Source organism: Podarcis tiliguerta (genome assembly GCF_965153285.1).
Source record: "Podarcis tiliguerta genome assembly, chromosome: 16".
Taxonomy (NCBI): Eukaryota; Metazoa; Chordata; class Lepidosauria; order Squamata; family Lacertidae; genus Podarcis; species Podarcis tiliguerta.
The window spans coordinates 40,724,279-40,739,719 of record NC_139549.1 but is presented as its reverse complement, the minus strand read 5'-3'; the positions used below and the strand labels follow the sequence as shown (position 1 = coordinate 40,739,719).

Here is a 15,441-nt window from a genome sequence, read left to right as displayed (position 1 = left end):
ATCCTGAGCTCAGTAGATAGACTTGTCAAAAGGACAGGCCATGACTCAGTGGGAGAGCATCTGCTATGCATGCAGAAGGCCCCAGATTCAATCCCCGGCTTCTCTTGGTAGGCCTGGAAAAGACCCAGCCTGGAGGGCCACTCCCAGTCAGTGCAGGCACATTGCAGTGTTTCTCAGATGACAGAGACCAAAGCTTGCTTATTTTTTGCGGGGGCCTGACACTCCCTTGCACCCACCTCTAGTCTGCTTGAGTTTCATCCTCCATCTCTGCATTATATTTTATAATCTCTCTCACACACCCCACTTTCCCCCTTTTGGAAGAAGCAGTGCAGAGGCTGACCTGAGGCTCTGCCTCTGGCTTGTTTAGAATGTATATCCTGATCAGGGCTGGCTCGAGACATTTTGCTGCTGTAGTTAAAATGCCCTGCTGCTGCCCAGCTGCTGCTGCCCCCCGCCCCCAGCGTGCCCTCGCTGCCACAAGCCTTGTCATCGCAACTGTACCCTCACCTGCAGCAGTGGCGAGGGCAACAGCACTGTGTGGGCAGCCTGGTAGGGACTGGAGTCACCGCCTGAGGCAAATGGCTTCCCCTTGCCTCCCCCACTGGCTGCCCCAATCCTGATGTACATTTACAGCTCTGGGCACTGGGTGAATACATACATAATTGCAGAACTTGACGCTCTCCAAAAAGGCAGAAAGTGATTAAAAACTTGCCTTGAATCATCCACAAATGGGCTTTAGGCCTGTCAGCAGCTGCCCATGGGAAAAGTTGGCCAAGTCCGAGTCTCTGCTGGGAAGCGGAGGTGTGGAAACATCTCCTGGCTGAAATATGAGGTCGACGTGTTCTTTCAGGGTTTGCTTTTTGGGGAGGAAATCCTTTGGTGAGGCTGTAGTCTCACACAGGGGGAGGTACAGTCCCTGTTCCTACCTGGCAGCATCCCTCTTGCAGCTGCACTCAGAAAAGGCTGCTCCCATGTGAACGGTTGAATCAGGTGCAGTCCGTTGAGGATGTTGAAACTGGATTCTTGGTATTCCCAGTGGCCTATTAGGGGCTGCTCTGTATGGGATGGGCCAACATCCTAGAAGCTAGGTTGGCTGTCTCTACAAAAATAAATGACTCAGCATTCTAGCTTGTTTACAGGCACAGTTCAAAGTACTGTTTTTGTAGTTTTTTGCTCTCTTTATTTTTGAACATAAAGCACTTTATTTATTACATTTATTGCATTTATTTATATATTTATTATATGATTATTTATTCTCTTCCCATTTGTCTGATTCTTTAAAGTTTACATCACTAATACCAAAACATCTAACATGAAGTAAGAGGGGAGAAATGGTGTGTGTGTGTGTGCGTGTGTGTGTGTGTCAGAGAAAACCAGAATTTGTTAGTTCTGCCCACATTGGCTTTGGCTCCACTTCCTGTGAGCTTCTCTGACCTCCGCCTTATCAGTCCTACCAGTCCAAATGGGCACCAGACACCATGACTCACTTCAGTTCAAAAGTGGCCAGATAGATAGTTCTAGAAAGCTTAGAAGGTGTACAAAGGGACCCCAGTTTCAGCAGATGCCTTAGTGGGCCTCAGCGTGTTCAACTTTCATCTCTGAAGTATGTCTTCTGGTGCTTGGATGCCCCTCATCTCTTGAAACCTCTGTTTTCAGGTCCATTAAATTAAACTACAGTAGATCCGGAGACTTCAAGGGAATACCAACGCTGCGTTACGTGGCTCCAAAGAACTTGTTTGACAATGGTACAGACTATCCTCCCAACGAAGGCTTCTGTCCGTGCCGTCAGTCTGGAATCCAGAATGTCAGCAGCTGTCGATTAAGTACGTCTAGAAAGTATTTTAGTCCCCGCCCCCAGCAGTCATCCGCGTTGTCCAATTTGTTGGGTTGGGGGGCTAGAAGTGTTTAGACATCTCTTTCATTGTTCTGTTGCTGTTTGTTTTGCAGGAAAATCTGGTACTATAACCCAACCTTTGCTAGCCTGGTTCCCACCAGGTGTTTGGGGGATTCCAACTCCCACCAGCCCTTTCTAGTATGGCCAGCAGTCAGGGATGATGGGAGTTGTAGTCCAGCAACAGCTGGAGGGTGCTAGGTTGGGAGACAGCTGCCATAGCCTCTCACATGAACGTGGAAAGCCTGCCTGATGTGGAATCGCACGCATTGCCAATCTAGCTCAGAGTTCGTTTTGCCCGTTCATCTCGGCCAGACTCCTTTTCTAGCCCTCCTGCCCTAGATTTCTTAAGTGGAGTTGCCAGGGTTTGAACCCCTAACATTTTGTATATAATTTATTTCCCAAGATGTGGTTGCAATAAAATCCCCAGAGCAGTTTACAAAAGCCAAGTGAGTGCAACAGCAGCTTCCTGTAACATGAAAACTTGGATCGTTCCTCTGCCTTACAAAATGCTCAATATCACAAACTGTTATGGGAGAGAACAATGGCAATGCTGTTCTCTGTGGGGATTGTGTAATACGTAAAATGCTGTTGGGCAGACTTCATTGTGCGGGCATGTTCTCTCAGTGTCGTATAATTGTTAGCACCTCTTGGGAACACACAGGCTCAGAGGCTGAGTTTGGGCTACTCACTTTCTCAGCCTAACTCACCTCCATGGGGCTGTTAAAATAAAATGCAGTGGAAGAAGCCATATTTGCCACCATGAATGCCTTGGAGGGAGGGCAGGGTATAAGAAGAGCCTGCTGGGCCAGGCCAAAGTCACATCTAATCCAGCATTCTGTTCTCAGAGTGGCCAGTAACAAAATCATAGAGTTGGAAGAGACCCCAGGGGTCATCTAGTCCAACCCCCTGCAATGCAGGAATCTCACCTAAAGCATCCATGACCAGTGGCCATCCAACCTCTGCTTAAAAACTTTCAAGAAAGGAGAGTCCACAACCCCCTGAGGGAATCCGTTCCACTATGAAACAGCTCCTACTGTCGGAAAGTTCTTTGTGATGTTTATTTGTAACTTGAATCCAGTGATTTAAATCCTACCCTCTGAAGCAAAAAAAAAAACAAACAAGCTTGCTGCATCTTCCATCTGACACCCATTCAGATATTTGAAGATGGCTATCATATCTCCTCTCAGTCTCCTCCTTACCCAGGTTAAACATACCCAATTCCCTCAACTGTTACTCTGGAGACCATTTATCATCTTGGTTGCCCTCCTTTGCACTCATTCCAGCTTGTCAATATCCTCTTTGGATTGTGGTGCCCAGAATTGGACAAATGACTCCAAGTGTAGTCTGACCAAGGCAGAATAAAGTGGTACTATGTCTTCCCTTGATCTGGACACTAGACTTCTGTTGATGCAGCCTAGAACAGCATTAGCTATCAGGTGCCTATAGAAATAATCTCCCCACTTGAGCCTCCCACCAGCCACTGGCCCTCAGAGGCATTCGGCCTCCAACAGTTGAGTTAGTCATCATAGCCAGCTAGCTAGTCCTCCTTTTAAGCCATCAAACTTGGTGGCCATCTCTGCTTCTTGTGGGAGCAGTCTCATGAGAAAAGGCAGTGGCTGAGTGCCAGAGCATCTGCTTTCCATGCAGATGGCCCCACATTCAGTCCACAGTGCCTTGAGGCAGAGCTAGGAATGTCCCCTGCCTGAAACCCTGGAGAACCTCTGCCAGCCAGTGGTAGACTGTTCTGAACTAGATGGATGACCTCGGGGCTGACCCCGTGTATGTCAGAATGAGGTTTCCAGGGGCCAAGCGTGTCTTCTGTTGGCACTTTTGCCTTAGCTAGCAGAAGGAAAATACATTTCTCATTTGCACAATTCATACTGGTAGCCTAATCTGGATGGTGGGTTTTTTGTGTTTGTGTGTTCATGGATCTTTGGTTAACTTGTGTAATCATTGGCTTTCCATTCACAGCCTCTCTCTTGAAAATGTGTTAATATCACCCATTATTTACCCTAATCTGTAATGCTCTTCAGAATTAGGATAAGTATTTTCAAGCTGCCGTTAAGAAGTGGCCCAGTCCAGCTGTGTTAGGTGCCAAGTTGGTTAAAGAGTATGTAATACAGAGACCTCTGTAGTGTGTGGGATTCTGAAATTTGTGGCTTTACAGTTTCATGACTGATGTATAGGTGTGCAAAGAATGTGTTTTTTCAGCTGTTGAGTCTTGGTCCTCACTCATGCTTCAGGTGAATCGTTTCCTTTTAAGCAAATGTGCTGCTTGCATTTTTTATTTGCTTATACATTTATTTTCCTTAAAAATGGGGGCATGGGAGGGGGCTGCTCCAGGAATTGGTAATAAAGTTGCTGTCCACAGCCAGCTTTTGCTTCATCCTTGGAAAACCAGCCCCAGCTCAGCCCCAGGGAGGAAAAGCTGCAATCTATATTGAATGCAAGGGCTATATTGAATGCTGTGGGTTAAACCACAGAGCCTAGGGCTTGCCGATCAGAAGGTCAGCAGTTCGAATCCCCGCGACGGGGTGAGCTCCCGTTGCTCGGTCCCTGCTCCTGCCAACCTGGCAGTTCGAAAGCACACTAAAAAGTGCAAGTAGATAAAGAGGTACCGCTTCGGCGGAAAGTAAATGGCATTTCAGTGCGCTGCTCTGGTTCACCAGAAGCGGCTTAGTCATGCTGGCCACATGACCCGGAAGCTGCATGCCGGCTCCCTTGGCCAATAAAGCGAGATGAGCACCGCAACCCCAGAGTTGGTCACAACTGGACCTGGTGGTCAGGGGCCCCTTTACCTTTATATTGAATGCAGTGAAGGCTGTTGCCTCTGGGAAGCCTACAGGCAGAACGCAGGGGTACCAGGTGGCCCTGCTGTGAAAACAGTTTGCTGGACTGGAATTTACCTTTGGTGTGAACCCACAGGGCTGCTCCTACATTTTATGTTGTCTTCCTGAAGGCCCCTACTGCTCTAAAAACATAGTCTCTCTGTATTTGCTCTCCAAATATGATTTTTGGCACTTTTTTGCTGTGATCAAGGCTTGCATTTGGCACAGAAGATGCTATTCACAGTAATGTCTGATTACATGTTTGTTTTTCTGCAAAAGCATATTTTTTCCCCACCCACTGGCGTGTCACACAATCTCCGTCCTGCAGCTTTGCATGCAGAAGATCAATTGTTGTGGTTGTTTTTTAAAGTGACGTTTCTAATCTTCGTGATCATAAAGGGTGTTAAATACTGTTCATCGTGTCAAGTTCCTGGCTGAAATATTCCAAAGGCTAAAAATAAAAAAAATTACAGGATCAGGGATGAGTACAGGTAGCGAGATGATTTTATGCCTCAAAGAGCTTTGTTTTGATCTGCTTGTCTTTGCTTCTTCTTTTTCAGATGCACCAGTATTCCTGTCCCACCCACACTTCCTGAATGCTGACCCAGAACTATTAGAGACAGTGGATGGCTTGCATCCCAACGAAGAGAAGCACGGGCTTTTTGTGGATCTGCACTCAGTGAGTGGACCATTCACCCACTAACTCTGGTGCTTTCTTGCCTGTTTAGTGGGCGTCACTGTGGTGATCGAACCGGGGGGGTGGTGGGCTGGCTTACAAGGTTAGAGAACAAGCAAGTCAGAGGAGGCGTGATAGAGGTGTATAAAATGATGTACGATGTGGAGAAGGTGGACAGAGGGAGGTTTTTCTCCCTCTCTCATTTTACTACAACTAGATTGGGCTTGTGAAATGACACTTGCAAACCCTGCTGTATTTAATGTTATCAGGCTCTTAGATGTAAGCCTTCTGGTTGCCTCTTGATTACAGTAATATTTTATCAGCACAATGAGGACCCTTATCTGTGACCCACAAATATGGCCTGTTGAATGGAAGAGTAGATTGCATCACTTTAGATTATGGGGAGGCGAGGAGGGATACCATGCTTTTAATGCACCATCCTGTTAAACATAATGGTCTGTAAGTAGACAATTAGCAGCGTTGGTGGGGGTGAGGAATTCTAGCCTGACTTGCTTCCTGCAGTTCTAGTTTTCTACATGCAAGGAGGGAGCGCGGTGTTCACGTTTTCAAATGTCCCCATATGCAGTGATACAGTCCATTTACCATCACATTGTGCTACATGGGTGGACCAGGGTTATTTTTATGATGATTATTGCTACCACTACCATCCACCCTTCACCAGCAGGCAGGTTACAACAATTACAAATGGAAAACTTAAAACAAATATGCTATTCCAATAGTCATGAACGCAACTTCTGCATTTTCTGTTCTTTTGAAATTGAACTGGGAAGTTACTCTTGGTACAAACCCAACAGCCTCCCCTTGATCTGTGGAAGGCAGTTTTACAATCTCGCCTGCTTGCACCTATATCTAATCTGCTCTCCATGTCTGTTATCTCTTTGCGGCATATGGCTTGCCATGGATTCCATAGTACAAGGATATTCTTTATTATTGCACTGATTAAGGTAGCTTTAAAATCATAAATCAATTAGTGCAGTGATTTGTCTCAAACGGTGGGGGCCGTCTCCGTCTCCTTGTGGGAGTGTGGGCAGGACACCTGAAGGTGAGGCATGTGGAGATACGGGGTGGCGGAAGAAAGATCTGTGGCAGACAGAGCAAGAATTGCTTTCTTCCTCTTGGCAGAGGTTTGAACATTGCAGTCATCCAACCTGTAGCTTTCTTGGCATGTCCAGCTAAAACAAGTATGGGGAACCTTTGGTCCTTCAGATGTTGCTCAACTACAACTCCCATCACCCCAGACATCGGCCATGCTTCCTCGGGCTGATTGGAGTTTAGCAAGACTTTGCAGCCAAAGGTTCCCTACTCTTGAGTTAAAGGGACGTCAGGTGGTGTCAGGGACTGGCTGGACCCTGATGAGTGGAGGCTGGATAAGGAGGAGAAAGGGGGTTGGAGACGGACTTGGAAGAAGGGACCAGTGACCTGGGGGAGCTTGTAACAGCCAGGAGAAGAGAATCAAAGACAGGAGACGCCTCCCTGGGTGCACACCTAGGAATAGCTGAGGGACGAAGGATTGAGGGACATACCTTGTCCTAACGTGTAAGTGTACTTTTGAGAACAAAGAGTTAATTCCTTCCTCTGGACCTTCCTTGGCTGACAGCACAATGGCAGGTAGTCCATCAGACTCAGGATTGCCTATGATGGGCAGGAGCTTTCAAAGGCCTCCAGATGTTGTTGTACTCCACCTCTCCTCAGCCTCAGCCAGCAATGCCAGAGGCCAGGGATGAGGGGAGTTGTAGTTCAGCAGCACCTGGAGAGTGGCAGGATCCTGACACCTGGTCTACATGGTGCATGCAAAATGTGTATTTTGTTGTTGGACTCCCATCAGTCCAAGGCATTATGGCCAAGCAGCAGGGATGATGGGAGTTGCAGCTGGAGTGTTGCTGCGCCTGGAGGAAGACAGCCTCCCCTTCCTGGGACTAATGGTGTAACTCAGCTTTGTCAATGTTACTTGGCAACCAGGGTGATAGCATTTTTAATTTCACCCAGTGTAGCAATAAGATGGTTAGGAGAGAACTGGAACAGTAAATGTGTAGATTAGAGATTACAGTTAAAAACAAACCAATAGAAAACCTCCTAAACATCTTCCTAAGTGGGGAAACAGTTGCAACACAAAATCTGTTATGTGCAACACAATTTAAAAACAGAGAGAGAGAGAGGGAGAGACGACAATAGTTTTATTTAGTTTTATGAAACTAGCTTAAGTTATTTATTTAAATAATTTTTATGTTTTATTTTTATAAGTAACAGAACAATCGCAACACAAACACAGCTACATGTTGTACACAAAATAATTACATCAGCTGTCTCTCACTTCAAAAGAAACTAAAATGGCCTGAACACACAAATTCAAGCAAAAAACCAAAACCAAACCAGCTTTCCTTTTGCCCAGCAGGTCACACGAGGCCAAAGAGTCTCTCCCAAAGGATCTGAGGATTAGGAGGTCTGGGCTCCTTTGGATTGCTTCACATTTCCCAAAAACCAACAACAACCCCAACCTCTAAGAAGTATATGATCTAGCTCAAAATATCAATTAGAATATCACCTTAGTTGGTTAGAAGATGGTGCTGATAATTCCAGTGTTGTAGGTTCAATCCCCGTCTGGGACAGCTGCGTATTCCTGCATTGCAGGGGGTGGACTAGACGATCCTCAGGTTCTCTTCTACCTCTACAATTCTGTGATACAATAAAGACCCACATTTAAAGCAGCATAATTAATAGAAGAACAAAAGAGCATTTTAAACATAAAAAAGAAAAAGAGATTACCAGTTTTTAAAAATACAATATAAAAATTCCACATAAAAAGAAGGTAACACAAAGAAATGACAGTGTTACTGGTGGTTGCAGTGTTGAACCCGTGACCTGCAGGACCAGGGTTCAAATCCCCACTCAGCCCTGAAGATCGCTGGATGGCCCCGGGCCTCTCAATATCACTCAGCCTAGCCTACCTCACAGGGTTGTTGAGGACAAAATGGGGAGGGTAAGAATTGTGTTTGCCCCCGAGCTCTCTAGAGGCAAGGTGGAGTATAAACATCGCAATAAATAAATGAAAGTGCAATATACCCCTACTCATAATTTGATATTGCATTAGACCATCTCAGGTATGTTGGATCTTGAGAAGAATGGTGCTTTATTTGGCAAACATTGTCTCCAATTTTACATACTAGATTTTTACTTTCCTTCTTTTACTCTAAGACCCATCTGCACTATACATTTTAATGTAGTCTCATACTGCTTTAAACAGTCATGGTTGTCCCCGCAATGCAGAATCCTGGAAACTGTAGTTTACAGAGGGTACTGAGAGCTGTTAGGAGGCCCCTATTCCCTGCGCAGAGCGACAATTCTCAGAGTAATTGAACAATCAATCCCTCTTCCTAGTAAACTCGTTTGGGAGAAGCCATGGCTGTTTAAAGTGGTATGATACTGCTTTAAATGTATAGTTTTGTCATAACTGCATATTCAGAGAGCTATAGCAGGTCTCTGGTGGAACTACATTAAGCCTAATCTTAGAGCTTTTACACTGGACTAATATAATAACATAATAATATAGATTAAAGGAAAGGTTATTTTTAACATGCTTCTGATAAGTTGTTTGATTTTTAAAAAAAACTAAATTATTTATTACACTTTGCATCCCAAGGCACTTGAGATAGCATTTTTGTCTCGTAACAATTGTTACCCCATAGTTGCAGAAAAGCCAATGGTAAGGGCTATTTCCTGGGCCTTCTGCACTCCAAGCATGTTCTCTAAAATGGCAGGTTTGTGTTCTTTGTCAGGGTAGAGAGACCAGGGGTGGTGACAGTCGAGTAAGTTGTATTTTTATGTGAATTTCAAACAAATACATAATTTTGTATGCCCCTTTATATTCTTTTGTTCTACCTCAAAGGGATTTCCCTAAAGGGATACAATTGTAAAAAATAGCTAACTTAGAACAGGATACACAACAGCATAAAAGCAGCCAGGGCCAGCCCTGTCATTAGACAGAGGGAAGCAGTTGCCTCAAGCAGCTGGTTTTCGAATTCCAGAGGAGCAGTAAATTACGTATAAGTTAATGGACTGCTGTATTCTACTGCCAAGGGCAGGCACTTCACAGGATTGTCTGCTTCAGATCCCAAAATAATTAGGCAGGCCTGCAGAGGGAAATCCCTTTTGCTGTTCCACCTCAGGCAGCATGATATATTGGGCCCTAAATGAGGGTATTTCAAGCCAGAGCTGGACAAGTTGACAGCTCTTTATTTGAAAGAATATCGAAACCTGGACAAGGAAAAACATTTCCACCCGGCGCATCACAGAGATTTAATAATGGCCACAGACTTGGACAACTTTAGAAGGGGGTTGGACAAACTCCTGGAAGATAAGGCTTTCAGGGGATTCTAGCTACAGTGACGGTTCACTGGTGTCTGTGGTGGTATCCTTCTGGATACCAGTTGAGACAGATGTGGAAGGCAGTTAATAAGCAACAAAGAGAAGTAGTAGTTGCTGGGGAGCGCAAGTGAGGAGAGTGCTGTTGCGCTCTTGGCCTGCTTTGGGGCTTCACTCAGTTGGGAGAGCATGAGACTCTTCAGGGTCATGGGTTTGAGCCCCACGTTGGGCAAAAGATTCCTGCATTGCAGGGGGTTGGACTAGATGACCCTCATGGTCCCTCCAAACTCTACAGTTCTATGATTCTATGAGTTGTCGGTGCCTGGCATCTGGTTGGCTGCTGTGAGAATGGAATGCTGGAAGGGGAGCTGGGGACTTTGGTCTGATTCAGCCTGACCCATAGTGTTCTTTGGTTATCTTGTGTCAAGATAACAAAAAAACCCTCTGGTGAATGACCTGTGTTTTCTTTGCCCCTTACAAATTGTGACAATTTGCTATGCAGCAGGCAAAAACCAAATGGCACCAGCCAATCAGCCAAATGGACAAAATTCCTACCGGGCCCCTGCCCCCAAAGCAGATGATCCCATGACAGGCAATCGCAAGGTCAAGCGAACAACCCTGAACATAGGGAGGGAGGGTGGGTGATCCGATGCGCGCAGTGAAAAGAGGAAGCTCAGTGCTGCGCGCAGGGTATTTAAAAGCTATGGCTGTCAATCTCAAAATGGCAACATATAAATCTCCCCAGCAACAGATAGAACCCAATTGTAATGGTGGCTAACATTCTTTTCCCGCCCAGCAACAGTGGGGTGTCTTGTTAGCCCCCACCGCAACATGTGCTCTCCATGAAGGAGAACACGCTTTATCAAACTGCCATTATAAAAATTGATTGTGAAACCACACCTGGAACACTGTGTACCATTCTGGTTGCCCCACCTCAAAAGGAAAATGGCCCAAGGCATGTTGGCCAAGGTATGCTAAGTGTGCTGCAATATTTCAGTTAAATAAAAGCCCTGATGGAGACAAGGGGTTGCCTTTGGGAGAGGCTTCTTGTCATATATGAGTCACTGATCACTCTTCTCTTTAAGAAGGCAGATCTGCAAAGCAGCTCAGGTAGAAATGCCAGCACTAGCTTCCTCCTGACAGAAGTGGGAGTGTGAAGAGTTATGGGAGTCCATCAAGGATCAACGAGTAGATGTCTAGATGGTTTTTGCAGTAGGCTGGCAAAGGTTTCAGACTTGCTCTTAGCTCTAACAGCTCTAACCACCAAGTGGTCTGTCCCTATTTTCCAGGGATAGTCCCGGATTTACAGAAGCCTTCCCGGTTTCTGATTTGATCCTGGAATGGTTTTTGCTTAGGACATCTATTTTCATCGGAGAAATGTAGGAGGGTATGCATAGCTCACCTTGTACTAATTTCTTCTCTCTCTTCCTCATTTTTCCATACCTGTAGAATAGGAATATTAATAGGTTGTCTTTGATGAGTTCTTTATGACAGTTCTTGTATTTACATCCTTAATCTGTACTTAATCAGAATTAGCTTTGGGCTTTGTTATGCAGGTCATTTCAGTGGCCTGGTTAGGACACTGAACTGAGCCATGGTTTGTTTTATACCATGGCTTAATTGTGAATGTGCCTCCACCACCCCCATGGGTAGCACAAACAAGCATTTGTGTAGCTTATGTGCGGTTTGTTGTGCAAACCTGAGTAGTATGAAACAACACATGAACACTAAGCCTGAAAAAAGCCGAGCTTAGGTCTTAGCTCATCGGTTGTAGCCTGTCTGAAACAAACCATGATTTGGGGTTACATGACAAACCAGGTTATATACGTGGTACCTGAGAAGGGTTGGAAGATGGAGAGGGGAAGAAGCATGTTCACAGTGAAGTCATGGTTTGGCTTAGCATGTCACATGAACAAGGCTGCTGTGTGACTCCTGGGGTCCATCTGGCAACTGACTCTACTCCTTCTGCCATCTTTCTGGCTTGTCCTCCAGGCTGCCATTTTGCACCTGGCGAGTTGGTGGCCCTTGGGGTTCTAGCTGAGAAAAACACCACGCAAATCCCAGAAGCCTTTGGGAAATTTGCTCACCCATGGAGGTAATGAGGTGCATCCAACTGAGTTTTCTTTGGAGTAGACCCATTGCAATTAACAAACTGGTCAGTCATGGTCCTTAGTTTCAGTGGGGCTCCTCAGAGTGGGACCAACATTTTGCACAACCCACTGGCTTCATTGCAAACCCTCTAGCTTTTGCAAGCCACAGTCATGGTGATGGGCCACAGGTGAGCGTCATTGTAACATCAGGAGCACCTCCCTTGACATGCTGGATTTTCTTATCTTTATGAGTGCTGGAATCTAAGGCATATATAAAAAAGGTAAAGGTACCCCTGACCATTAGGTCCAGTTGCGGACAACTCTGAGGTTGCACGCTCATCTCGCTCTATAGTCCGAGGGATTCGAACTGCCAACCTTCTGATTGGCAAGCCCTAGGCTCTGTGGTTTAGACCACAGCATATCCCTAAGGCATATGTACTCTCTGTCATATTGAAATAAAAGGGTTGTGCTTCTCCCTGCCACACACCCTGGTTGTGTCAACCATAAAACCAAGCACCACAGCAATAAATACTTTATCGAAGTAACTGTAATTAAGGAGATAAGATATTTAGTGGCTGGTGCTAGGAGGTATATTGCTTCAACAAGATAACTACTAGGCATAAAATGATTTGGGGGGGGGGGTTGAATTGTGTCTTGCCTACTCTGGGTCAATGAACCTGGCCAGTCCTGCGGCAGAGGTTTTCCTCTGGCTGTCCCCACTGTCAGAGGTGACACATCTGGCAGCCAGGGAGGGGTGTTTTCAGTGTTGGCTCCTCATTTCTGGCCCATGCTTCCCAAACAAGCGAGGGATATACCTGGCGCCACTGTGATGTAGCCGCTCCTAACTCCCATCAGCAAGCATGACCAATGGACAGGTACAATGTGAGGAATAGTTCACAACATCTGGAAGGCACCACACTGGCAGTGGAGGCTGGTCTGTCAGGGCAAATGGGGCACTGCCCCACAAACTGGCCCCCACCTGCCTGCCCCCCAGTGCAGAGGGAGGCACTGCCTATTAGCTTCCTCATGCTTAGTCCAAGTGTTGCGCTTGTACTCAGCAGGGAGGAAGATTAGGACAAAAGTAGAATAGCAGGCTTTGCCTATCATTACCTTTGGCGCCACCTAATGTTGGGCTCCCTGCCTCTCACCCTACCGGTCCCCATGGGCACCGGCTACCGCTGCACATTTACTGCCTGTAGGGTAGAGGAATGTGACGAAAGATGGCAAGGTCAAATTCCTTCTCAGCTATGAAGTTCAGTGAGTGATATTGGACCAGTCGGTATCTCTCTGCCTGACTGACTTCATAGATTTTCTTGTTTTTACAAGTGCTAGAATCTAGGGCATATGTGCTTTCTGCCATGCTGAAATAAACAGTGTTGTGTTTCTCGCCCACTTCACTCCATGCCAGTTGTGCCAGCCAAGAGCCCTGGAAATAAAGACTTTATCAAACTTTTGATGGTTGATTTTTATTTTGCTATACTGTGACTTCTTTTAAAAAGTGACTTAGTGTTTTACTGCTGCTATCTCATTTCATTCCTTTTTTTTTTTAAGGCTTTCATTTGGTTTTGTGTGCTGCTGCTGCTGCTGCTGCTGTGAATTGATTTTTTTAGGCTGTCAATCCTGGAAGAGCAGTGTAAAAGTACTTAAATGGGGAAAAGTTTTTAAAAGATAAAATCCATCTCTTTCCTCCTAATGCAGTTGACTGGCATTCCTATGAATTGCTCCATCAAGTTGCAGCTGAATCTTTTCATGAAGAGAGTCCCCGGCATCTGGTAGGTAGCAAAGTTCTCCAGGTGCCACGAGCCTGCTTGTTCTCAACCCTGTGACCCTCTGCTCTCTCCATCTTGGCTGTTCTTCTCATCCAGATCCACCCCTTCCTCAGCCAGCTTTGGCCAGATCAGGTAGCTGGGGGTTTATATACTGTACACCTTAGCGCAAGGATGGGTAACATTTATCAGCCTGAGGGCCACATTCCAATCTGTGCAGCCTTCCAGGGCCACATGTCAGTGTTGAGCAGAGGCAGAAATGGACAGAGCAGCGAATGTAAATTTTATCTGTGTACACTAGGCTAGTTTTTACACACCCACGCACACGCACACCCACCCCTGTATCCTCCATCCAGACAAGCAAGAGGCATTATCAGAATTCAGGGACCATATTCCAGCCATGCAAAAACAGTTGAGGTGAAAAGCAGAGCAGTTACTGTGGGTGTTTCTGGAGTGAGAGGGCGGCCTGGGAAAACTTCTCTAGCTACGCAGGGCCATATCTGGCTCCCTGGTCTGAGCTTCCCCACCAATGAGCTTTACAAAAAACCAAAGGTTTTGATGAGCGCATGCGTGCATGCATGCGCACACCTCCCCTCTCTACTCATGCAAGCAAGAGGCATGAATCACCGTTCAAGGCCATGCTCCATTCAAGGAGGGATGAATGCCTGGAGGAGCATTTTCCTTAAAACTATCTATAAGATCAACTATAGCTTGCCTGTACAGCCAAGGGATGTGGCATGGGAAAGCGCCAAGGACCCAATGCAGAGGCTTGGAGGGAAGCATTTGGCCCCTGGGCCTGAGACCCCCCACCTCTGCCTTCGCCTGTAACATCCAGCTGGGCCCTAAATCCAGAAAGGAATGTTGAACCAGCGGTCACACCATCAAAAGGTCTTGCAATTCTCATTGTTGTCCCCTAATCTTTCAGGCAAACAGGGTCAATCAAGACAGTCGTGTTACCTCTCATTTGGTTCTCAGAGGTGAGTTGTGAGAAGCTTGCAGTGGGCTGAATCAGGCCAAACACTGTGGCTTCCTCTTTTATTCTTTATTTTTTTAAAGTGGGGGTGTTTAAACGTTTGTTGGTCTTGCGTAAGCCAATTTTGTAATGGCTTATTCAACACTTGGCTTCAAGTTTTAAATCTTTTCGCCATGAATCACGCCTCTGTCCAGAATAATCTCTTCTAGAAAAAGCTCCCCCCCCCCACCCCTTTGTGAGAATGCAACTATTTTTGCCACTTTTGATACCGTCTGGATTAGGCTCTGCAAAATGAACCAAAAGAGGCTGATGTGCATGTAGCATTGTCTCCCCTGCCAATCTGGGGCCACCCTTGGAAATGCTGCCTAGACCCTGGAGCCCAGCACTACAGCGTGTGACAGGGGGACCTTTCCCAATCCCCAGGCCTCCTCTCCTCTTGTGCCACCTTCCAGGGGCTGCCCGCTGGTGGTGAGCAGGGCCAGAGCCCTGTGTGCATCCTCTGAAGAGGGTGGCAACACAAGAACAGGCTTTTTCAATGATGACTCCCCCTTTAATTAATGCTCTCCACAGGAAAGCAGGCCTGGCGCCATCCATGTCAGCTTTTAAGCATCCTAGAGTAGCATTAGCTTTTTTTGCTGCTGTATCACACGGTTGACTTATGTTAAACTTACAATCTAACTCCCTAGATACTTTTCACATCTACTGCTGGCAATTCAGGTGTCCCCTGTGTTATATTAGGGGAGGGGTAGTACCTCTGGTGGGAGACACATTGTGCGCCTTCTGGGTAGCTTGTCTACCTTTGGTCGTCACCTTGCACTCAGCTTATCACCTGTG

General features: G+C 46.2%; 1 protein-coding gene and 1 long non-coding RNA gene across 6 annotated transcripts in view; one reads left to right on the top strand and one right to left on the bottom strand.

Annotated features, from left to right (window-relative positions):
* The window catches only part of LOC310667265, a 218,418-nt gene that overhangs the window by 16,081 nt on the left and 186,896 nt on the right, over positions 1–15,441 (bottom strand). The gene's annotated exons all lie outside the window — the stretch shown is intronic.
* SCARB1 (scavenger receptor class B member 1) overlaps positions 1–15,441 on the top strand; it is a 47,540-nt gene that overhangs the window by 22,314 nt on the left and 9,785 nt on the right. For all 5 annotated transcript variants that reach the window (XM_083419063.1, XM_083419064.1, XM_083419061.1 and 2 more), the window contains exons 7-10: positions 1,657–1,823; positions 5,283–5,401; positions 13,567–13,640; positions 14,560–14,611. In XM_083419063.1, coding sequence (XP_083275189.1) covers positions 1,657–1,823; positions 5,283–5,401; positions 13,567–13,640; positions 14,560–14,611 — 412 coding nt within the window. The remainder of the gene's footprint in view (positions 1–1,656; positions 1,824–5,282; positions 5,402–13,566; positions 13,641–14,559; positions 14,612–15,441) is intronic.